This window comes from Lepus europaeus, chromosome 3 (genome assembly GCF_033115175.1).
Source record: "Lepus europaeus isolate LE1 chromosome 3, mLepTim1.pri, whole genome shotgun sequence".
Lineage (NCBI taxonomy): Eukaryota > Metazoa > Chordata > Mammalia > Lagomorpha > Leporidae > Lepus > Lepus europaeus.
The window spans coordinates 98,369,956-98,395,594 of NC_084829.1; the positions used below are offsets into that span (position 1 = coordinate 98,369,956).

Here is a 25,639-nt window from a genome sequence, read left to right on the forward strand (position 1 = left end):
GAGGTTAACAACTGAAATTCTACTTTTAAGCAGGTTTAGGTATAATCAGTCTGAATTGATGAAGTAATAAGTTGCAAACCCTCTGAAAGTTTGACTTTGAAGGTGATTACTTTAAGGAACAGTCATAAAACAAAGCCTGGGTTGCTTTACTCTTGAGATGGGGTTAGTGAAACAAAATATCTTAAAATAACATAACCTCTGTCTTATTTTAGCAGCAAAAATCTACAATGATTGCAGAAACCATGGAAGTGAATTTAATGGTTTCCACTTAGGTGTGCTGACAAATTTCTCTGCTAATTTAATAAATACAAAACAGAAATAATTTCACACAACAGTTGAACTATATATCCAGTTCCTTTAGTATCACACATTAAAAAATTTTAAAGTAATAGAAGTATATTATAGCTGGAAGAGCACATGAGGTTCATATTTGAAGTTAATGTGAGTCACATATGTGCTAAATGCATAGCGCCTGTATACTTTGAGCAAACACCCAAAATGTGCTCAGTAGGTATGCACTTTGTACCCTGACTTCAAAGAAAAGTCTCCATTTGGGTTACTGCTAGGTATAAAATCCAAGAGAAATAAAATTAAGCCTGGATAGGCACTGCTCATAAACCAAATCATCAATATTCCGCATATCTGTTTTTCAGAATTTGCCTTTTAAGTTATGATACTGTTTTAGAAGCAACAGGATGACTCATTTAGATATTATCTATTAAACTACATAGGACAAAAAAAATCTTTTGGGGTCAGCACTGTGGCATAGTGGGTTAAATGGCCTGCAGCGCTGGCATCCCACATGGGCACAGGTTTGTGACTTGGCTGATCCACTTACGATTCAGCTCCCTGCTGATGCGCCTGGGAAAGCAGTGGAAGATGGACCAACTGTCTGGGCCCCTGCCACCTACATGGGAGGCCAGAAAAAGCTCCTGGTTTCTGACTTTGGCCTTGCCCAGCCCTGGCTGTTGTGGCCATGTGGGCAGTGAACCAGCAAATGAAAGATTTCTCTCCCTCTCCGTAACTGTGCCATGAAATAAATAAATAAATAAATATTTAAAAAGAAATCCTTTGACAAGATTATTTTGACCTTTAATTATTATCTTGAATAAGTATTTGGTATTTGCATATAAATAAGAATGATGACATTTTAAATATAAAATGTTAGCTTTCACTGTAGTTTAGGTAGTCATTTAGTATCCTGTATGTTTGTTTTGGGATCTGCCAGATTATAAAGTCATCTGGGAAACTAAGTAAGTAGATTCTGAAGTATCCATTAAACATAACATACTGAGGCAAATATGTAGTAGTACCAACCCTAAGTGAGGTATCAGAAATGGAGGGGGAGGGGGCTGGCGCCGTGGGTCTCTTGGTTAATCCTCCATCTGTGGCACTGGCATCCCATATGGGCGCCAGGTTCTAGTCCCAGTTGTTCCTCTTCCAGTCCAGCTCTCTGCTGTGGCCCAGGAGTGCAGTGGAGGATGGCCCAAGTGCTTGGGTCCCTGCACCCACGTGGGAGACCAGGAGGAAGCACCTGGCTTCCAGCTTCGGATCAGCGCAGTGCGCCGCCGTAGCGGCCATTTGGGGGTGAACCAATGGAAGGAAGACCTTTCTCTCTGTCTCCCTCTCTCACTGTCTAATTCTGTCAAATAAAAAAAATTAAAAAAAAAGAAATGGAGGGGGAGAAATGAGCCAACTGTTAAGGCTAGATACTAGTTCATTTGGTGCATTGTGTTTTTTACTGATGCTCCGGGCTGTGTAAGATCATCAATGATAGACATGGAGGAAGCCAAGGGCAGACATGAAAACACATCAATTACATTACTGATTCAATTACTGCACCATCTAGGAAAATATTAAAAACTAGAAAAGTATAAGAAGGAAAACTGGAAACAAAAAAAGGAAAATATTTATTAAATCCATAGAGGCAAGTAAGAATATTTACATTTAGAAGCAGTAGAAAGAAACAGGAAGGATCATTTTAACAGACTGTTACTTAGCATGTAAAACCTTCTATTTATAAAAACATATTATGATAAAAAGGCAAGTAGTAAACTAGCCAAATTAGCTAATATAGCAGGTGAATGACTAACGTGTATGTAAGTATGGTAATGCACATAGAGAAAAAGTGGTATCATTTAGTTTTATATATGTGGTTTTTTTTAATTTGGTAAGTTGCTTACACAAATATATAAGATAAATGCTATACTAAATAGATAACAGATCAAAGGAAATTCCGAACAACAAAGAATAAAAAGGACAACTTGTTAACAAATGCATGAAAAGAATGTTCAACCATAAACAAATTAAGGCATATATTAAAACAATAAGGTAACATCTATAATATATTACTAAATTATAACAAATGAGAATGTAGAAAAGCTGTTACTTTCATATGCTGCTAATTTGCACATCAACAGAGAATAAAAATTAGTAGGATGCTTTTAGAAAGTAATTAGCACTGTGTATGAAAGCAGTAAAGTGTTAGCATTATTTGATCCATTAACGTCATTCATTGAACTCTATACTGAGGAAGTAATTGTGAATAAAGAAAAACCTATAATAACAAAGATGTGTGAGTACTTAGTTATGTGAGCAACTTTTAAGGAATAGCTTTATAACTGCCTAGTCATAACTAGAAAAATTTAAAAAATTTTTTAAAAGGTATTTATTTATTTGAGAAATAGAGATAAATAGGGACAGAAAGAGCTCCCATTTGATGGTTCACTCCAAACTCCCAAAATGGTTGGGCTGGGCTAGGCTGATGCAGGAGACTGAGAACTCAAACCAAGTTTTCCACATGCGTGGCAGGAACATCACTGAAACTATCATTACTGATTCCCAGGGCTCATATTTAGTAGACAGATGGAGTCAAGAGATGATATCAAATCCAGGTACTTATTATTTAGAATTTTAATGGAAGTTATTATTTTATGAAATCATAACAATAGATTTGTAATTTGTATATACTTAGTATTTTCTAAATTAAAAAATATTATTCTACTGTATAGGGCTTTTTTTGAGATTAATTTATTTGTTTGAACAGAGTTCAATAAAATAAAGAGAGAGGGAGAGATAGAAAGATCTTCCATCGTTGTTTTGACTCACCAAATGGCTGCAATGGCTGGGGAGGGGCCAGGCCAAAGCAAGGAGCCAGGAACTTCCTCCAGGTCTCCCACATAGGTGCAGGGACCCAAGCACTTGGGTGGTCTTCCGCTGCTTTCCCAGGTACATTAGCAGGGAGCTGGATTGGAAGTGGAGCAGTCGTGACTTGAATTGGCACCCATATGGGATGCCAGCATAGCAGGTTGTGGCTTAACCCAATATGCTACAATGCTGGCCCCATATTGCATAGTTTTATAAATTTAGTACATGCTCAATTATATATAGGTAATTTTGTAAAAAAAAAAAAAAAAATCAGGCCGGCGCTGTGGTATGAAGCCCTATCCGGCAGTGCTGGCATCCCATATGGGCACTGGTTCAAGTCCCGGCTGCTCCACTTCTGATCCAGCTCTCTGCTATGGCCTGGGAAAGCAGTGGAGGATGGCCCAAGTCCTTGTGTCCCTGCTGCACCTGTGTGGGAGACCTGGAGGAAACTCCTGGCTGCTGGCTTTGGACCAGCTCAGCTCTAGCCATTGTAGACATCTGGGGAGTGAACTAGCGGATGGAAGACCCCTCTCTGCCTCTCTCTGTAACTCTTTCAAATAAATAAATAAATCTTTAAAAAAAAGGAAATAAAAATATAGACATATAAACAAATACTTTCTGAAAAAATACTGCAAGAAATATACCAGTTGTGTGAAAATAGCAGTATTATACAACTCTTCTTTCCTTTACTACTTTTTCTAAATTTCTATGCTATTTCATATTTTCATTATAGAATAAAATTAAGCATAATTAATATTTAATTTGGCTGGTGCTGTGGCTTAACAGGCTAATCCTCCGCCTTGCGGTGCCGGCACACCGGGTTCTAGTCCTGGTTGGGGCGCCGGATTCTGTCCCGGTTGCCCCTCTTCCAGGCCAGCTCTCTGCTATGGCCCGGGAAGGCAGTGGAGGATGGCCCAAGTGCTTGGGCCCTGCACCCGCATGGGATACCAGGAATAGCACCTGGCTCCTGGCTTCGGATCAGCGAGATGCGCCGGCCGCAGTGGCCATTGGAGGGTGAACCAACGGCAAAAAGGAAGACCTTTCTCTCTGTCTCTCTCTCTCACTATCCACTCTGCCTGTCAAAAAAAAAAAAAAAAAAAAAATTTAATTTGTTACAATACAATACAAACTTACCTGACCTGTATAAGAAATAGACGGTAAAATGTATTGCTTACCTCTCTTTCATCCATATTCAACCACTGCTTTGGATCCTCTTCAGTAGCCAGAAAGGCTATCAATTCCAAGGCAGTAAGACGAGTTTGACGTCTTGATGAGACAAATATCAAAACTGGTTTGGCTGGAGAATGGCTTCGAATTGCTGTTGAAAAGTTATGGAAAATGAAATGTTAAGTCACTTAACAGTAGAATGTGAGTTTAAATGTATAAATTAAAAGTAAATGTTATAACCGATTCAGAAGATTCTTAATTTGGTCATGAAACGTAGAATTACTCCAGGTAGGTCACAGATCTGACAGTGACCTGGACAGATGACAGGAAAGAAGAGGTTGCTGGCCCTACTAAGGTTCTACCTAGATTTTATTGCTCTGGCTCCAAGTTCTTTGTTGAACTGTAGAGGAAGGAGAAACTTAAAGGTTGAGACACTCCCTTAAGAGCCACCCACAGACACTAAATTGTAGGTTTACTTTTGTATTACTTCTTTAATTCTAATTTTAATAGTTTTTAACAGATTCAATGTGATTTGTAGATATAATTCCATTTTTTAAAAAGATTTATTTATTGGAAAGGCAGAGTTACACAGAGGGAGAGGCAGAGGCACAGAGGGCAGGAAGAGAAAGAGAAGTGAGATATCTTCCATCTGCTGGTTCACTCCCCAAATAGACACAGTGACTGAAGCTAGGCCGATCCAAAGCCAGGAGCCAGGAGCTGCTTCCATTCTCCCATGCAGGTGCAGTGGCTCAAGGACCAGGGCCATCTTCCACTGCTTTCACAGGCCATAGCAGAGAGCTGGATCAGAAATGGAGCAGCTGGGTCTCGAAATGGTGCCCACCTGGGATGCTGGCAGTGCAGGCAATGGCTTTACCCACTATGCCACAGTGCCAGCCCCTAGTTTTGTGTTACTAAATTGTGTTTCTGAGACACTTCTGCTTGCCTAAGGAGAGATATTACTGAGTTCACTGGTCCTGGGGACTGGAGAGAGAGTCAAGTCCTATAGGGTGATGAAAAATGCCAAAGGTAGTAAAAAAAAAAAAATCATTGAATTTTCCTCTCCGTTGCCAGTAGATGGAAAAATTAAGACAGTTTGTCCTCCAAAACAGGTAAGAGATAAATTAGAATATTATTCTTCTATTTTTCTCAAATATACATGTGAGGTTTTAAGTGGGAAGATTAGACAAGGAAGTTAGCTGAAGAGGGTACTATGCTCAGGTGTAGTCAAGAAACAAGAAATGAGATGCATAGTTCAAAACCTGAGTAACAAGACTTAAGGACTTTCATAAATCAAAGCATTAAACAAAAATTACTGAAAACAACCAAGTAAATCACTTGACCTAACTGGAAATTAGGTTTCTTTGCTATCCATAGGCTCTAAAATGCTGAAAATATGGCACAACTAGAATTTACATCTACATAACTCTTAAAAACAGTCAGAGATATTTAAAAATTTTATATAAAAGTCCAACCTCCTTGTAATTTCTTGTTTGAACTGTGAGCTACAGAATTTATTTTTATGGGCTAAGAAATAAGGTTTATAATAGAAATGTTGACATGACCTTGACTATATTTATATCCTAACAGTGAGAAATAAAGCTATCACAAAATCATATTTCTAAGCCCAAAGAAATATAATAATCACTCTAGGTATAATAAATACTTTAAAAGGATAGCTTATACCATATCTAAAGAAGTCTAAGAATTTTAGTTATTTACCATTGATTTACATAACACAAAATGCTTCACTGCCATCAATAGTATGTAATCAGTCATTCTTTAAATAGATAAGCAATTTCAAAAAAAATATAAAAACACATTTCTTACTTTCACCATTTATCAAAACACACAGTATAAATGATAAAGTTTTGATAAATCATATTAGAGATAAAATGTGTAACATCTACATATTAGTACAATATTGCTATCATCCGTATATATAATCATGAATGGATTTCTGTCTCTTTTTAAAACTCAACGCTTAATGGATTTTTGCTGCTGCAAGAACAGGTGTGGCTGAACAGCCTCGGAGAGATTTATTGTTCATTAGTGATTTTGTACAACGCTTCTGTGGAGGTGTAAATAATCTGAACTGCCAAGATTGGTCTCTGGTTCACAATCAATACTTGCTTCTGTCATATGGCTAATTACAGCAGCTAAAAAGTCACCTCACAACTGTCACCTCACAATCAACAGCAGTTCACTTTAGAAGATTTATTTTGGAGGTGATTTTTAATTGATATAATAAATATTCCTTATGTAGCCTAAATAAAACACATTTCAATAAAACAGGAGTGTTATTCTCAAATCTTTCTTGTTTACCAAATGTATTAGAAAAGGAAAAGCAAACAAAACACAAAAGCAGAAACACTGTACAATTTAATTGTTTGCTGAAATTTCTACATTTTATGGTTTCTGCTAAAATTAAGATTATGTGATTTTTTTAAACTTGGAGAGACAATTTATCATTTGATCAAACTACAACTACTGTAAGAAACACCTTAATATATAGGTTAATACTAAGAAGGAGTCAATTATTTTTCTTTCATTAAAAAGACATTATCATCCATGAAATCTGTAATTTCCAATAGGTAATTTAATATTTATGTTTCTCAACAGTTGAGGTAAACAGCTTTAGATATTTGTCAAATGTACCTAGATCAATCTTTCAAAGAAACTGCAATCATTTAGAATGAATTTGATTTCTACCATAAAAGACAGATACAATTTCATTCCAAGTCTGAAGCTTACCTTGAAATGCAGGCTTATTCATACTAGCCATGCGAGGACAGTAATGCTGCCCAGGGAAGCCTTGGATGTGGACCTCCAGAGGAACAGGGCGTACTGATGGTCGGAAGTTGAACAAGCCCATCTAGAGTAAGCACAAGAGAAACCACTTTCAATTTCTACATTTAAGTTTATGATGTTATGAGGTCTTCTTAATGTGGTCACCTAAGCCTCACTACATGTTTCTAGCATATAAAAATTCTACATACCTGCTTGATATTGAGCCAATCAGCAAGGTCTCTGGCATTAGCTAATGCAGTAGATAGTCCAACTATTCTAACAGGTTTTTCTGTGTGTGATGAGATGAAATTTGTTCGTGATACAATGACCTCTAGGACAGGACCTCTTTCCTCCCCTAGAAAATATTAATAATGAAAGTTAATCATTTAACAAATCCATAGTGGCTGCTGCAAATACATAAGTCAAAGTTTGTAGGTTCTTCAGAGAACTAAAAATAGAATACTATGTGATCTAGCAATCTCACTTCTGGATATATATCCAAAGGAACTGAAATCAATATGCTGAAGAGGTATCTGTACTCTGTGTTCATTATAGCATTATTTATAATAGCCAAGATATTGATCTACCTAAGCGTCCACTACTAAATGAATGGAAAAAGAAATGTGGTATACACATGCGCACACACAGACGCACGCACACACACAGAATGGAGTATTATTCAGCCTTAATAAAGAAGGAAATCGTGTCATTTGTGACAACATGAATCAACCTGGGAGGTGCTATACTAAAAGAAATCAATCAGGCAAAGGAAGACAAATACTGCTTGAACTCACTTAAATGTGGAACCAAAGTAAAAAGCCAAACTCATGGAAGGAAAGAGAATGGTGGTCACCAGACTGAGGGGGTGGGAAGAAGTGGCATAGGGCTGCCAGTCAAAGGGTGGAGTTTCAGTTGCACAGGAGAAATAAATCTGTGAGGTCTACTGTAGAGTGGTGTGACTACAGTTACTAGATTGCACATTTCAAAATTGTTAAGAGAGTTAATCTAATGTTTCACCATAAAAGATTGTGAGGTAACAGATATTTTAATCAGCTTGATTTAAGCATCCTATATTGCATATATTTATCAAATAACAAACACAATGTACATCTATATGCACACAAAATTATCATTTGTCCATTAAGTTAACAAGACTTTTATAACAGAAAATTGAAGTCTGTAAATTAGCCTTACATAGAGTGGTACCCACCAAGCAAATGGATCTCATCTATGATGAGAATAGTGACTTGCTGAACATAGCTTCTATTTTGCCAGCTTCTGCTGACTCCATCCCACTTCTCTGGTGTAGTGACAATAAGGTCAGCCTTGGCAATTGATTTCATATCAGGAGTCACATCCCCTGTTAGTTCAATAACTCTGGAGGGAAAATCAAAATGATTCCTTTAACCTCTCAGGCAAAACATGAGCTTGGAAAGGCAAGGACATATCTCTTTCGAAATTAGCTTTTATATTGCGTCAAACTGTTTTATCTCCACCTTTAATTTTTGAAATTTCATGAACTTAAAACATATTTCTTCAGAATTTTAAGATGATTTCTTGCCATAAAGTGACAGTCATATAAAGTCAAGTTCCTAACACATTTAACTTTTGTAGAGAGGCAAAGGTATCAAACTTCGCTTTGATTATGTTTACAGAATCTTTGTCGGGACTGGTGCCGTGGTGCAATAGGTTAATCCTCTGCCTGAGGTGCCGGCATCCCATTTGGGCGCCGGTTCTAGTCCCAGCTGCTCCTCTTCCAATCCAGCTCTCTGCTATGGCCTGGAAAAGCAGTAGAAGATGGCCCAAATGCTTGAGCCCCTGCACCTGGGCGAGAGACCCAGAGGAAGCTCCTGGCTCCAGACTGGCACAGCTCTGGCCGTTGCAGCCATTTGGGGAGTGAACCAACAGAAGGAAGACCTTTCTTTCTCCTCCTCTCACTGTCTGTAACTCTACCTCTCAAATAAATAAATAAAATCTTATAAAAAAAGAATCTTTGTCACATTTGATTTTATAAAGAAGAACTCAGACACCTTCCATATGTTGGAAATAACACCTTTGTGAGACAGTTTTAAATATTTAGACATATGAGGCATTCATTAAGAATACTATTATGGGGCCAGCATTGTGGTGTAGCAGGTAAAGCTGCCACCTGTGATGCCAGCATCCTATGTGGGTGCCGATTTATGTCCTGGCTGTTCCAACTCTGATCCAGCTCCTTGCTAATTACTTGAGAAACTCAGTGGAAGATGGTCCAAATGTTTGGGCCCCTGCTACCTGACATGGGAGACGCAGATGAAGCTCCTGGTTTCTGGCTTTGGCCTGGCTTAGCCCTGGCCACTGCACCCATCTGGGGAGTGAATGAGTGGACAGAAGATTCTCTCTCTTTCTGTTAACTCTCATTTCAAATAAATAATTTTTTTCAAAAAAGAATGCTCTTTGTGTTTTATTTTTTAGATAGGAATTTTGTACAGATATCATTGGCAAATTCAAATGTATTAGGACACATGGAAAATAAGAGCTACCTCATGCTGAGCTGATCTCAGTCTTACAAACAGTGAACAGAAAAGACTTTGTGAGTCTGAGGAATTAGATAATACATAGGAAAATCTGGAGGATAACTAAATTTAAAATAGTTACTCAATATTTCTACATCTGTGTTAGCAATTGGAAAACAGAAAAATGATTGGTTCCAAGGCCTATGTTGTGGCACACTGGGCTAAGTTGCTGTTGACAATGCTGGCATCCCATATTAGACTTCCCAGTCACAGCTACTCTGTTTCCCAGCCAGCTTCCTAATGCACCTGAGAAAGTGTTCAAGTTCTGGGAGTCCCAGATGGCCTTCTGGGTGCCTGGCTTCTGCCTGGACAAGCCCTGACTGTTGTGGCCAAAATGGGACTGAAAAATCAGATGGAAGATGTCTATGTCTCCCTCTTTCTGTCATTTTGCCTTTCAAATAAAAACATAAATCTTTTTTTTTTTTTTTAAATACTGGTTCCTCCAAGTATAATGACTTCAAAACATTTAGTAACTTTTATTCATTTCAAAGATTTTTATATTTTATATATTATGTTGAATATGTAACATAGTTAGCCTTCCATATCTGTGGTTTTGTATCTGTGGATTCAACCATCCATGAATTGAAAATATTTGTAAAAAAAAAGTCATGTCTGTTCTGAACACTCACAGAATTTTTTTCATGTGATAATTTCCTAAACAATGCAGTGTAAAATCTATTTACAAGGGCCAGTGTTGTGGTGCAGCAACTAAAACTGCTGTTTTCAATGCAGGCATCTTCTATCAGAACACTGGTTTGAGCCTTGGCTGCTATGCTTTTGGTCCAGTTCCCTGAGAAGGCAAGGAGCAGCTGGGACTTGAACCAGTGCCCATATGAGATGCAGGCTCTGTGAACAATGGCTTAACTTGCTGCACCACACTGCCAGCCCCGATCTTTTAATCTGTTAGTCCTTTTGACTATTTAAGGAATATTTTTTGAGTAGAAGTAAGAACTTACTTTTTTCCAAGTTTTTCTTCTATTCTAATTTTCCAATCATCCATTCTTTCACGTACCAGGGCTTTTAGGGGTGCAATATATACTGCCTAAAAGGGGGAAGATAGGCAAAAAGAGTCTTATGAAAATAGTGACAATATTTTCAAATAAAGTAAACTCCAGAGAAAGTCAAAATAGGACAGTATGATTTTTAAAGTATATCTTTAAATGCTGAGTACTAAATTTTTTAAATTAATGAGAATGTTATTAACTGGAATTACATTTAACCAACTAGCTTGACTATAGTCATCATTTCACAATATGTGTGTATAATAAAGCATCACATTGTATACCCTAAACATATATATAAAAGCAATACACAAAAATAAGAACATTATATTCAAGAAAGCTTAAAGTCAATATTTATCTGACTTACAGTGTCATTTAATACTAATAAACAATATCATGACCATTTGGAGAAACATTTAAATAAAAGCTACCCATCTAGTTCCTGTGTATAATCAAGGTATTTTTTAGAGTATTAGCATTTCCTTCATATCAAAAGTATTTGATTATACTTATTACATAGAAATATGGCTATGAATTAGGTATCTTATAATGAAATTTTCTCTGAATTGTAAGCATCATATACTGAGGAAAGGATGTGTGGTACCACTGGATACATTAAAAATTCAACTAAATATATACATTCTTTAATAGATCATGTTTATAAATTTAAAAAAATTCAACTAGAGGACTACAAAGCTTAAGCTGAAATTTCTTACAGAAAATTATTCCAATACTGATCTGTCCTTGAGAAATTCATTAAGAAAGTGATAAATGTACTCATTATGCTCTACCAGCATATTTAGAACTGGCTATTCAGAAATTATGAACTTCCTTTTATAAATAAATGTAAGCACACAACTCTTTCAACAAACCTTTGAGGTAGGGTACTTGTTGAACACTCTGAAAATGGCTAATTCAGCAGCAACAGTCTTTCCTGATCCAGTGGGTGCTCCAAGTAGGACATTACAATCTGTATGATACAGTGTATGAAATATTTGTGTCTGTACAGGGTTAAAGTGGCTGAAATTGTACAGTGCTTCATAGGCTTTACATCCCAAGGCTGTAATTGGTAGAGGCTGAAGATCCAGTAATTCTGAAAAGATTCAACAGGTACTGTTATACAATAACTGAAAAATATGCACAACACTGGATACTGTTTTTTAAAGAATATATTACAATAATCCTTGGTTCTTTTGAGAACAAAGAAAAGCTTAACATAAATATTTGCATAAACCAATTACAGACTTTTCTCCTGTCCCTACATTTATTATAGTGACATTCTGTAACTTATGGGGGAATTCTCTGTAAGTCAACTACAATACCCTTTCTCTGCCAATCAGGAAAATAACTTGAATAACAACTGTATGAAGTCTGTACATTATAGAAGAAAATTAAGTCCACCCTAATTTGCAAGCAAAAAAAAAAAAGAAAAGAAAACCACTTACAAACTTTCTAGAGTAGTTACTAACAACAAAATACTTTTGATCAGTTGGACACTGACCAAATCATAATGGTTGAATGAGATGCTGCTGTAACGAAAGGAAATTGAAATGAATATAAGATAATTTTAGTGGGATGGGAGAGGAAGTAGGAGATGGGATGGTTTGTGGGTGGGAGGGTGGTTAATGGGTGGGAACCGCTATAATCCTTATGTTGTACTTTCAAAATTTATATTTATTAAATAAAAGATTCTAAAAAAAAAAAAAAGATAATTTCAGGAGATGTACTGGGAATGGCAGAGTTCTGAGGTAGAGCATGACTGACTAAACAAAAACTGCCCTGAGGGGGCTGCACTGTGCTATAGTGGGTAAAGCTGCTGCCTACAACACTGGCATTCCACAGGGCACTGGTTCGTGTCCTGGCTGTTCAACTTCCGATCTTGCTCCCTGCTAATGGCCTGGGAAAAGCAACAGAAGATGGCCCATGTGCTTGGGCCTCTGCCAGCCACAGGGGAGACCTGGATAAAGTTCCTGGTTTTGGCCTGGCCCAACCTTGGCCATTGCAGCCATCTGGGAAGTGAACCAGCAGATGGAAAATTGATCGATCTCTCTCTCTGTCTCTTCTGCGGTCTCTTTCAAAGAAGTAAATAAACCTTAAAAAAAAAAAAAAAAGCTATGAGGAAACCTTAAAAAAATTATATCTGATTGTTTCTGGGGATTAGAAAATCACAATGATTTAGAGGGATTGTTACATACTCTTCAGTATCTAACCAACCTTGTCGTTTTCCATAACCCAGAAAAGTGTTGGTTAGAAAACCAGAAAGCTTTACTCTCACAATTATTTATGGAAGATGGAGCTACTCATCTGAAGTTTGAATGAGAAGGAAAAAACAAAAAAAAAAAAAACAAAAAAAAAACCATGAGGGGCATATAGCAGCCTATAACCTGCAACAGACCTTCTGAGGTACAGTTTCTTTTTTCTTTTTTTTTTTAAAGCTTTTATTTTATTTATTTACTTGAAAGGCATAGTTATAGAGAGGCAAAGGGAGAGGCAGAGAGAGAGAGAGGTCTTGTTTCTGTTGGTTCACTCCCCAGATGGCCACAATGGCCGGAGCTGTGCCAAACCGAAGCCAGGAGACAGGAGCTTCTTCTAGGTCTCTCATGTGGGTGCAAGGGCCCAAGTGTCTGGGCCATCTTCTACTGCTTTCCCAGGCCATAGCAGAGAGCTGGGATGGAAGTGGAGCAGCTTGGACTCGAATCAGCACCCTTATGGGATGCCAGCATTGCAGGCAGAGGCCATACCCGCTACGCCACAGCACCAAACCCCCAGATGAACATTTTCAAAACTGACAGTATGGTAAATTTTCTTCTAAAACATGCAATTAAAACCAAACAGCTAATTTTTGGAGAATTTTCCTTGCTACATTACTCTATTACACAGATCACTGAGAAATAATCGCATGCTTTCTGTGTCAGATTATCTCCTAATTTTTTATAACACTGAATACCAAGGATGGAGGAGGAAAGGCACTGCAAGTTAAAACTTATATTTCCAGTAAGACTGGAAAAAAAACCACTGTACAATATCAAATTCACTATTATTGGTAGTATTAAATTAATGCATTTCAGTTTAGTGAAAAGTGAATATTTTTCTTAGCTGATTTGGGTTTAATGGTATGCCTACATACACTCTGATAGACACTGGAATAATTGAAATTATTTTGTGCATTCTATTATCAACTGACATGCCATGGTGTTGGATTTACTGCTTTTAAAAATATATCCAGATGTGGGTGCTTGGCCTCATGGTTAAGATACTGATTAAGATGATCACAATCCACATTGCAGTGCTTAGGTTCAATGTCTAGTTCTGGCTCCCAGCTGACTCAAACTTCCTGCTAATGCAGACCCTAGGAAGCAGCAGTGATGGCTCAAGAAATGGAGTCCCAGTCTTGCACATGGGAGATCTGAATTGCATTCCAGGCTCACAGCTTAAGCTTCCATAGCCATTGTGGGCATCTGGGGAGTTAACTTGATGATAAAAGCTCTCACTGTCTTTCTCTCTACCTTATTCTCTCCCTGTCTCTTTCTGTCTTTGAAATTAAAAAGTTGTAATCAGAAATCAGCTAATTATATAAATTATGGTCACTTCAAAGAAAAATGATTAAATACACATTAAAACGTCAAAGACATGCACGTTAAAATCAAGTACTGTAGTCACATAAAGCTAGCGGTGATGTTGAAAGTATATACTTTAAACATTAAACATTTTTACATATTTTATTATGAGACTCTAGATATCACAGAAGCAGTTAATGAAAAAAGATCACCTTCAATGAGTCAATCAATAGTTACTACAATCTCATTATTTTTCTAGGTTGATCAAATTTTTTCTCTACTCTGCCGAGATATCAGTGCGAATATGAAGTATCTCTCTAAAATAAGCCAAGACAATGAACAAGGTACACTCTTGACAAAAGTGCCTAAGTTTAAAGGACTCCAAATAATGTATTCATTAACAGTAGTGAGAACTAACATTTTTATTTTGAAAAGACAAAGAGTTTTATCTTTGGAAGAATTATATGCAACAGAAATATTTGATTTTATTTGTCTATAAAGTAGACTAAGGGACTTTTGACATTAATACTCATCAACTATGGACTCTCAAAGAAAAATAAATTTAATTCACTAATTAATTATTTAAAATATTAGTCTGAGGATAGCTTTGAAAGATTTCATGGGGCACTTCAGAAAGGTACTCCTTCATGTCATGAAAATAAAAAATAAAATTTTCCAAGTAATGACAATGAAAAACATTGCAGAGTACTACATGCGTCTTTATAAGGCAAGTGCGGAAGAACAGAACTAAGGTGAAGTGTACATGTTATTTACAAGACTCAAGGCCTTTTAAAGCAAACATAAATCTGTTCTTTTGTGCCACTATAACACGACTCCTTAGTGTTAGAATTTTTTTGTTACAGAGGTACATCAGATGAGGGAAAAAAAACTTCACATCCCACTAGTATGTTAATTAATTTAGCATATAGTTTGAGCAACCCTACAACAAAAAAATCTAAAATCAGAAATGCTCTAGGTGCCGTGGCTCACTTGGTTCATCCTCTGCCTGAGGCGCCAGCATCCCATATGGGTGCCAGGTTCTAGTCCCGGCTGCTCCTCTTCTAGTTCAGCTCTCTGCTGTGGCCTGGGAAGGCAGTGGAGGATGGCCCAAGTGCTTGGGCCCCTGCACCCACATGGGAGACCAGGAAAAGCACCTGGCCCCTGGCTTCGGATTGGTGCAGCACCGGGCATAGTGGCCATTTGTAGGGTGAACCAACAGAAGGAAGACCTTTCTCTCTGTCTCTCTGTCTCACTGTCTATCTCTGTCAAATTAAAAAAAAAAATCCTCTAAAATCTGAAATTTCTGAGTGTTTACATGTTGAGAAAGGCAGAAAGTTTAACACCTTATCTCAGTAGAATGCGGGGACAGTCAAAACACAAGTGTATTATAAATACTCTGTAACATATAAAATTACAAATGCAGACTCTGTGAAGTGTAGTATACAGGATAAATGGATTTTGTGTTTAGACTTTGGTTCTACTACCAAGATATTTCCTTATATATGAAAGAATTCCTAAGTCCAAAAAACTGGAAAGCTTCTGGTTACAATACTTTTGGATAAGGGGTACTCTCCATCTGTACGAGAAATAAGTTTAATTGAAATAAATCCCAGTAAAAGAGGGTATCTCAAAAGTTTCAGGGGTTATAAATTCAATCATAAAAGACATTTGCAATGAAAAAGCAGAGATGGACAAATTATAATGATTATACATAAAAATAAAGATGAAAGCATAGTAATACAGAAATAGTCTCATGCTTGTAGAAATATCAGAATTGGCCTAAACTCAGTTTAATGCTCTAGGAATGCAAATGAACAAAAGTTAAGGTCCACCATTAGCTGTGTGCACAAAATGTATACACATATAGATTTGATTTTGAAAAGTCTAATTTCAAACTATACCAACCAGTTAGATTTTGACTGAGATAGAAACTCCTTAAAGCACATTTTTCAACATTAATTAAACAACAAGTTTTGGACATCAGTGATTCAAAAAAATTTTTTTTCAGTGATTCAAAGTAACATTAACATGTTACCTGTATGAGGAGGATGTCTCTCTGGTAGAATCAGATGTTGAAAGTTGATAATACAAACAGCCTCAGCTCCTAACCATCTATCAGACACTGCTCGGATATAGTACTGAGAAGGCAATGGTTCAAAAATAGGGATTGTAAACACAAGCAGTTGAGCTTCTTTACTAATGACCTGTGAAATAAAATCTAAAGTAAGTATGTGCATTCTAATATAAAGATCTTTTACTAGTCTTTTATTAAAAATAAAGAAGTTCTCTAGGATTTCCAAATAGCTGAGATAGTCAGTAGTTTAGAAATTATGGATGGTTCCCTTCTTGGATTACCTGATATAAGGAAAGGTAAAATTTGAACTTAGTTTATATTATTTACATTTGCATATCATTTACTAACAGTTTAACAGTTTGACTCATTATCAGAATTTCTCAGACATCATTATTTAACTTCATATTTTCACCATATCAACTGTCATATTATTTACCTACCTTAAAAAACAATCCCATCAATACCTAAAGTACAATAACAAAATCACTTAGAATAAATAGAAGGTATCGATGCACTCAACAAAGTGAAGAAGTAACTGGCAGAAAGGGAGAAAATATTTGTAAACTATGCAACTGATGAAGGATTAATAATCAGGATCTGTAAAGAGCTCAAAAACTCAACAATAAAACAAACATTCCGCTACAAAACGGACAAGGCACATAAACAGGCATTTTTCAAAAGATGGAATAAAAATGGCCAAGACACATGAAAAATGCTCAGAAGCCATCAAGGAAATGCAAATAAAAATCAAAATGAGATTGTATCTCACCCCAGTTAGAATGGCTATCATCCAAAATTCAAAAACAGTAAATGCTGTTGGTAGGAATTTAAACTAGTCAACTATTATGGAAGACAGAATGGAGATTCCTCAGAAGTCTGAAAATAGACCTATCATATGACACAGCCATTCCACTCCTAGGAATTTATCCAAATGAAATGAAATCAGCACATGAAAAAGTTACTTGTACCCTCCCTGTTTATTAAAGCTCAATTAACAATAGCTAAAATATGGAATTAACCCAGATGCCCATCAGTTGATGACTGGATAAAGAAAATGTGGTATATATACATTATGGAATACCACTCAGCCATAAAAAAAGAATGACATCCTGTCTTTTGCAATAAAATAAAATGCATCTGGAAACATGCTTAGTGAGACAAGTCTGTCTCAAAAATAAAATATCATATGTTTTCTCTGATATGTGGCAGTTAATACAGAATACAAAAAAATGTATAGGAATGAACTGGACATCTTCTGATTTGATTGTTGATTTTACCCTTTTTTTTGGTCCTGTGGAACTGTGGTCTTTCTGCTTTCTACTTATTGAATACTTTTTTTTTTTTTTTTTTTACAGGCAGAGTTAGACAGTCAGAGAAAGGGACAGAGAGAAAGGTCTTCCTTCACGTTGGTTCATCCCCCAAATGGCTGCTAAGGCCGGCGCGCTGCGCTGATCTGAAGCCAGGAGCCAGGTGCTTCCTCCTGGTCTCCCACGCGGGTGCAGGGGTCCAAGCGCTGGGGCCACAGCAGAGAGCTGGACTGGAAGAGGAGCAACTGGGACTAGAACCCGGCGTCCAAATGGGATGCCGGCGCCACAGGTGGAGGATTAACCAAGTGAGCCACAGTGCCGGCCCCTCTACTTATTGAATATTAAGGTTTGTGGTGCATTAAGTCTGTGAATATAGAGTGGACTGAAATTATGTTTCTGCAAAAATCAAAGAAAAAAAGGGAAGAAGGAAGGAAGGAAGGGGACTGAGGGAGGAAAGCATGTTTATCTTCTTAGAATTATAGCAATGAAATACATAAAATCTGTTCTCTTCATACTAATAAAAATTTTAAACAATGGTAATGATGAAGATAAACCCAATGAAAACAAAACACAGCTATGAAATTCTGCTGCTGTATACCACAACTCTAAGCCTGAAGTTTACTTTCTCTTTGGAAAGAAATCACAATTGAAGTATTGGTTATATAGCAAATTGAGTGTTTCTCCTGTGACTTATAGAGAATTTTAAAAGGAATATTCTTTTCCATATTTAATTCCATACTCTTTAGTATTATGTGCATGTAACACCTAAAATTATTATTTTACATACTCTACACTTCTGAAAGCCAAATTTTATATAACCATGGCAAAGGTTATAATTGAGTTTCACAAATTATGGCCACATTTAATAGATCAACATTGTAACATTTAATCACTATGTTTCTAAACAGAAACATAAAATGATATACAAAGGTTTAATGGTATTATGAAATCACAGATAAAACAGGTAAAAACGGAATTAGTTTATATTTTCTTTTCATAAGAGCAAAATAATGATATATCCACACATACATGTTTACCTGCTTTTTTAGAGTGAGAAAATATTCTGAATGATAAATATGATCATTTGTAGGATCTTCTACCCAAATCCACCAGGGTTCTCCCACTGTCCCATGGACCTAGAAGAAAAGTAGTATTCTAGTACCATGTATATCATAACTTAAGTAAGGGATAGTGTTATGCATATATTCAGTATCTATTCTACTCTCTAACAGCTTTATTGCTATACAGTTTACATGAAGTTTACTCATTTAAACTATACAGTTCAATGGTCTTAATTTATTTAGAATGCTGGGTAAGCATAACCTAATTTTAGAATCTCTTCAAGACCATAAGACACCTTATAGCCATTAACAATCACTACCTATTCTCTATAGATTTGTCTTTTCTGGACATTTCATGAATATCAATGGAATCATACAATATATGGTCTTTTGCAACTGGCTTCTTTCCCTTGCCATCATGTTTTTACATTCATTTATTTTTTTGGAGACTTATTTTTTTCTTTTTTTGAAAGACAGAGTTAGAGAGAAGGAGAGACAAAAAGAGAGAGGGGGGAGAGACAGAGATCTTTTATCCTCTGGTTCATTCCCCAAATGGCTGCAATGGCTGGAGCTGGGCCAGACCAAAGCCTGGAGCCAGGAGCTTCCTCTGGGTCCCCAGTATGAGTGCAAGGGTCCAGCCACTTGGACCATCTTCCACTGCTTTCCCCAGTACATTAGCAGGCAGCTGGATTGGAAGTGAAGCAGCTAGGAATTGAACTGGTGCCCATATGGGATGCTGGTGCTGCAGTTGGCAGTTTAACCTGCTACACTACAGTGCTGGCTCCAACATTCATCTTTGTTTAAGCATGCATTAGTACTTAATTTCTTTTCATTGCCAAATAGCAGTCCACTGAGTAGATAAAGCATTTTTGTTTATCTATTTCAATCCATCATTCTCTGCATCCCTTCTCATCCTTACAAATCCCAGTGTTGTTCAGTTTTCTTCTTGTGATTCAAGAGAATGAGACCACATCCCTCAGGATAATTTTGGTTTGCATAAGTCAATCAGTTCATGATTCTCCCCTGATAACAGTCAGTGGTAAGGGAGAGGCAAAATGACACATTTCAGCTCAATTCAACTGGGGAAAAAAGAAAAAAAGTCTTAGGGCCCACACCCTAGGCTAGGCTGGTGAGCATGTGTTTCTTTTGCCCTATTAAACATAAAAGAGAAAGCATGAAATTATTTTGGAAGCACCCAGAGTGTCAGCAGAGCAAAGACATGGAGAGATCCTGGGCCCTGAATAAGATCTTCATTAAACAGAAGATTTCACATGCAAGGCATATTTTACTGATGAATCTTTTATTGTACAAGATAAAAATATTCTTGTTAATTCAATTTGAGGCAAGTCAAATTTACCATCCTTGAAGCAACAGCATTCTGCTTGACAATATTAACTATAAAGCAATAAGTATTCTGTCTTTATTAATAAATTAAACCAAATTGTGCCTGATTTATTATGTTAGAAGAAAACACTGTGAAAAAAAATACGTTCTTCCATTCATTTCAAAAACAGTCCTTTAAATAGAAAAAATTTTTTAAAGATTTATTTTTACTTGAAAGTCAGAGTTACACAAAGAGAGAAGGAGAGGCAGAGAGAGAGAGAGAGAGACAGACAGAGAGTCTTCCATCGCTGGTTCACTCCCCAAATGGCCACAAAGGTTGGAACTGCGCCAATCCAAAGCCAGGAGCCAGGAGCTTCCTCTGGGTCTCCCATGCAGGTGCAGGGGCCCAAGGACATGGGCCATCTTCTACTGCTTTCCCAGGCCATAGCAGAGAGCTGGTTCAGAAGTGGAGCAGCTGGGTCTTGAACCAGCGCCCATATGAGATGCCGGCACAGCAGGCGGCGGCTGTAGCTGGGTCCCTGTCACCAATGTGGATGATTTGGACTGAGTTCTTGGCTTCTGGCTTTGGTCCCAAAGCCAATCCCAGCTGTTGCAGTTCTCTGGGATATGAACCAGCAGAAGGGAGATCTCTATCTCTCTGCCTTTCAAATGAATTTCTTAAATTTTATTGAATTAAAAAAGGATCCAGAGTCATTCTTTATACAAATATACTAACATGTGAACTACTGAAGGAAAAGAAGAAATGAAAACAAAAATAGAAAAATCATGGGAACCAAGGAAGGGCATTTTGAATAAGGACCAGGTATAGTTGCTAAACATTCAGAGAAATAAAGAAAATAACTCAGAAAACACCATGTATCATAGCAACCACTCAGTGTTTCAAGACTACCACTGAGGAATTGGTCTCGGCAGGAAAGAAATGTGTGATCAGGGGGAAAATGTAAAATATTTTATCTACATGTCTGATATTGAAGAAAATGAGAGGAATGGTAGTTTGAGAAAAATCAAGATTTTAAAAAATGACTATTTTAACACTAAGAATAATTTCTGGTAGGCTATAATGACAGATGTAGAGATGGTAAAAGTAAAGATAATACGCATAAAATGAAAGAAGATAGAACTCATGTGGCAAAGTCCTTGTGGGGTTGGATCTACTAAATTTTTTATTCAATGTTAAAACTTCCAGATTCTTAGATGGCTGACTATATTATTAACATACCACATGTTCTTATTGAGGATGAGAATAAATATTACCATAGTGCTTTTAATGAACTTTCAATATATATTGGTTTTAGAAGATTTTCTATCTTACCTTCAGACACATATACTTGAACCTGCAATTCAAACATTTTTGTTTAGCATAGATTGAGCTATTTTACAATTCTACCTGATCATTCCAAGTAAAATCAGGAAAGATGTTGAGTGTCACTCGAAGGACAGTCCGGGTGATGGGCTGAATGGATGCTTCCATCATAACAGAAGGAATCTGATGAACACATTGCTTGACCTTCAGTCCAATATTCACATGATGCAAAATGTGACCTGTAAGAAAAACATCCCATAGAAGAAATGTGTCCAGATAGGAGAAAGCAATATAATCTGACTTGTAAATGATTTCTGAGTAGGTGATTTTATTGCTCGTTTTATAATTTGCTATGTAGAATAGCTGACATTCTTGACCTGACATGTTTCAATATTTTGTAATAGTTAACTTGAATTAGCAATTCATAGTTCTGAAAACCAGTATCAAGCTTTCTTCAGCTATTACTTGGGTTCTTAAAATTACTGATATTTGACAATGCCTAAATTATTATAAATAGACTACCTCTCTCAAGTTAGTTTATAATACAATACAGAAATAGTATTTTGCGAAATAGCCATTTATTCAGTATATATTTCAGAATTTTACAATCATGATAAGAAATGCTTTAATAATCAGATGCAGCTAACTCATTCAGACCCATTTCCATAAAGCATAAAGATAAAATACAAAATACAAAATAAAATCAATCTGGCACGAAATGAGTTATTTATACATATTTTCATAATCATTTTAGAATACAGATATATCTATAAGTGAGTATGGGGGCAGGAGTGGACAGGGCTGCCATAAACAAGTGGGTACTGAGTATAAGCATTTTTCTACTTTAGTTTGAACAACCAAGAGGAAATATATTCTATTTTTTGCCATCAAGATTTTCTGTATGTCTTGGTTCCTGAACCTAGAATTTTTTAAAAAGTATACTTATTGAGGCCAAGGCTATGGCTTAGTGGGTAAAGCCACTGCCTGCAGTGTCAACATCCCATATGGGCATGGGTTTGAGTCCTGGCTGCTCCATTTCCAATCCAGCTCTCTGCTATGGCCTGGAAAGCAGTAGTAGATGGCCCAAGTCTGTGGGACTCTGCACCCGTGTGGCAGAGTCGAAAGACGCTCCTGGCTTCTGGCTTCAGATCGGCTCAGCTCTAGCCATTGTGGCCATCTGGAGAGTGAACCAGAGGATGGAAGACCTCTCTCTCCTTGCCTCTGCCACTGCCTCTCTGTTTCTCTGCCTTTCAAGTAAATAAATAAATGTAGTAAACCAATCAAAATGTTTGAAACTAAAGTTGGCCCTGGTTTTGATAAAATACTTGAACATTACTCTAATATTAGTACCCTCGACTTCCCTTCTTAGTAATTCCAGATTCTCTTTGATATTTCTGTTCTTCCATTCTATTACAGGAGAAATCTTCTACAAGAGGCATAAGCGTCTCAGCCTCTCAACACTTTCGTATCTCTCGCCAACAGTACTCCTCCCTCTTATTTCTCTTCTTCCTGACACCCTTCATGTACTATGTCTTTCCTATTCAGAAGTAATATAATGTAAAAGTGATATAATATTTAGAAGTAATTGATGCATTTTATATTTTTCCAATAAAATGTTAATTATAGGGAAATGTACATAGAATAACTTTTAAATATTATATGAAAAAAGGAGAACACCCAATGCCATGTACACACAGATACCAGCTGGGTTTAAAAATATGTATCTGTGTCACGAAGCTTATTTAGAAACTTCAGGGAAACACAGAGCATAAAGGCCTCTTATTTACAGCAATAATCCTGAGATTTATCATAAGAGAATTTGAAATAAAGTAGAATTAAAAACTGAGAATAAATATCATTGAATGATTCTCACCATTTAGAGCTAACATTTTATGTGTTTGAATAAAAAGCTTAAGTGTAAATATATAAACTTCATTCTTTTTTTTGAAGAATGCTTGGGTTTTGAAAAAAGTTTAATTTTTTTTCTGTTGAGAGAGAGCGAGAGAGAGATGAACAGATGAGTTTCTTCTCTATGCCGATTCACTCACCAAATGCCTGAGACAGACTGAAGCCAGCAGCCGGAACTCAATCCAAGTCTCCCACATGAGTGGCAGAAACCCAGGTTTTATTACCTGCCGCTTCCCAAAACGTGCATTAGCAGCTGGAGACAGGACTAGAACTCATGGCCCCAATTCTGAGCATGCCAGTTGGGGGCTTAACTGCTAAATGGACCATCTCACTCTGTAAGTTTAATTTTTATAGCTAATTTGTGTTAAGTAACTTCATAATATTTGGAGTGATTTTTCCTTGACTTTAGATAAAAAGAGATTCTCATAAATATTATAAAAAGCTCATAATATTTTTACAGCTACTATAATATTTTATTTGCACAGAGCAATATAATCAAACATGTTTACTTCCTTCTTACCTATTTCATCTTTCCTCATGTCCTTCAGCTTATCCACGGTAAGATTTTTTTCTTCTAATCTTGTTAGAATGTGTGGGGGTAACACCGAGAATTGTCTCAAAGGGCTAGCCCAACCCCAAAGCCTCTTGTCAATGACTTTACTAAGATTCAGGAGCCTGTAGGTCATGGCAGGCCAACGTTTCCGCAGAGCAATTTCAAAAAGAGCACGGACAATTCTAGCTGCATTCTGAAGAATAAAAGAGGGGACTAGTTGTTAGATCCAATGTGTCTGAAAATTTGTTAGCAAATTTATTATTCAAACTCAGTTTCAAAAAAAAAAGTACAGGTCAAGCTGTACCTTTGAAGTGTGTGCAACATCTTTCCTCATTCAACCTTAATTGTGCTATATTCACATAAAAATAATCACACCCTTTATATGTTTATGTTAATTGCTTAACTTTCAGAGGGCAGTCTTATAAGCTCCACCCTTACACCTTACAAACAGGAATGAAACAGAGGTGAAAGGTATGCAATGTATTTAGAAGGCTTTGAAGAATCTAAAATACGAAACAAGTTAAGATGCCCCTAGATACGTGAGTATAATAGAGTGATTGATTTACAATGTTATTTAGAAAATTAAGAAGATGACTGTAGGGGCCAGTATTGTGGTGTGGTGGGTTAAGTCGCCACCTGGGATGCTGGCATCCCATATAAGAACTGGTTCGTGTCCTGGCTGCACCACTTCTGATTCAGCTCCCTGTTAATGAGCCAAGGAAAGCACTGGAGGATGGCTCAGGTTCTTGGACCACTGCACCCACATGGGAGACCTGGAAGAAGCTCTTGGTTCCTGGCTTTGGCCTGTCACAACCCCGGCTGATGCAGCCATCTGGGGAGTAAACCAACAGATTAAAGATTTCTGTCTCCCTCCACCCCTTGCCCCTTCCTTCTCTTCCTCTCTTTAACTCGCCCTTTAAATACATAAATCTTGGGGCCTGGCGCCATGGCACATAAGGTTAATCCTCTGCCTGTGGCGCTGGCATCCCATATGGGCGATGGTTCTAGTCCCAGATGCTCCACTTCCAATCCAGCTCTCTGCTATGGCCTGGAAAAGCAGTAGAAGATGGCCAAAGTCCTCGGGCCCCTGCATCTACATGAGACTGGGAAGAAGTGCTTGGCTCCTGGCTTAGGACTGGCGCAGCTCCAGACATTGCAGCCATTTGGGGAGTGAACCAACGGAAGGAAGACCTTTCCCTGTCTCTCCCTCTCACTGTCTGTAACTCTACCTCTCAAATAAAATAAATAAAATCTTAAAAAAAGTAGATTTCATTGCTAAAAAAATAAATCTTAAAAAATGATGATAAGATTTAGTGAGGGAGAAAATTAGGGAGGGAAGGGTGACAAATGTAGTTTGAGTGCATACTACCCATATTAATGGATCCTTATAAACCAATAAATGGTTTATTTGTTTTACATAAATTATTGTATTAAAAATTTATAACAATTATGTTTGATTAGTGTGGACATAATTTTACAGATGGACACATTAGGGATTTAAAAGAAAGGAAATCTGACAAAGATCATGTACCTGGTTGATCTTAACAACACCAGGTCTAAATGATTCCGAACTTAATACAATTCTAAACTCAGTAGTTTAAGGATAACTTATTAATACACACACAGAAGGTTACAATGGACAAGTCATTTTCACATATTCACAGCTAATGCCCATTTGTTTTGCCTCTTTCCTTCTATCATTAACTCTGTAGACTGTTTTATGAATATGGTTTTTAAAATCATGGGCTTAAGGATACCTTCTAATATCCACTGAATTTTTATTTGAAAGTGAAGAATGTTTTCTGGATAATATCAAAATCATAAAAAGAGACAAAAAATAATAAAGACTCTAAACAGCAAGCAGATGAATCAGCA

The 25,639-nt window shown here is 36.9% G+C and overlaps 1 protein-coding gene across 5 annotated transcripts in view; it reads right to left on the reverse strand.

Moving 5' to 3' along the window:
* Positions 1-25,639, reverse strand: part of ASCC3 (activating signal cointegrator 1 complex subunit 3) — a 382,634-nt gene that overhangs the window by 125,249 nt on the left and 231,746 nt on the right. For all 5 annotated transcript variants that reach the window (XM_062186549.1, XM_062186553.1, XM_062186551.1 and 2 more), the window contains 10 exons: positions 23,732-23,957; positions 21,388-21,542; positions 18,633-18,731; positions 16,250-16,418; positions 11,530-11,750; positions 10,613-10,698; positions 8,312-8,478; positions 7,311-7,456; positions 7,066-7,186; positions 4,323-4,465 (listed from right to left, as the gene is read on the reverse strand). In XM_062186549.1, coding sequence (XP_062042533.1) covers positions 4,323-4,465; positions 7,066-7,186; positions 7,311-7,456; positions 8,312-8,478; positions 10,613-10,698; positions 11,530-11,750; positions 16,250-16,418; positions 18,633-18,731; positions 21,388-21,542; positions 23,732-23,957 — 1,533 coding nt within the window. The remainder of the gene's footprint in view (positions 1-4,322; positions 4,466-7,065; positions 7,187-7,310; positions 7,457-8,311; positions 8,479-10,612; positions 10,699-11,529; positions 11,751-16,249; positions 16,419-18,632; positions 18,732-21,387; positions 21,543-23,731; positions 23,958-25,639) is intronic.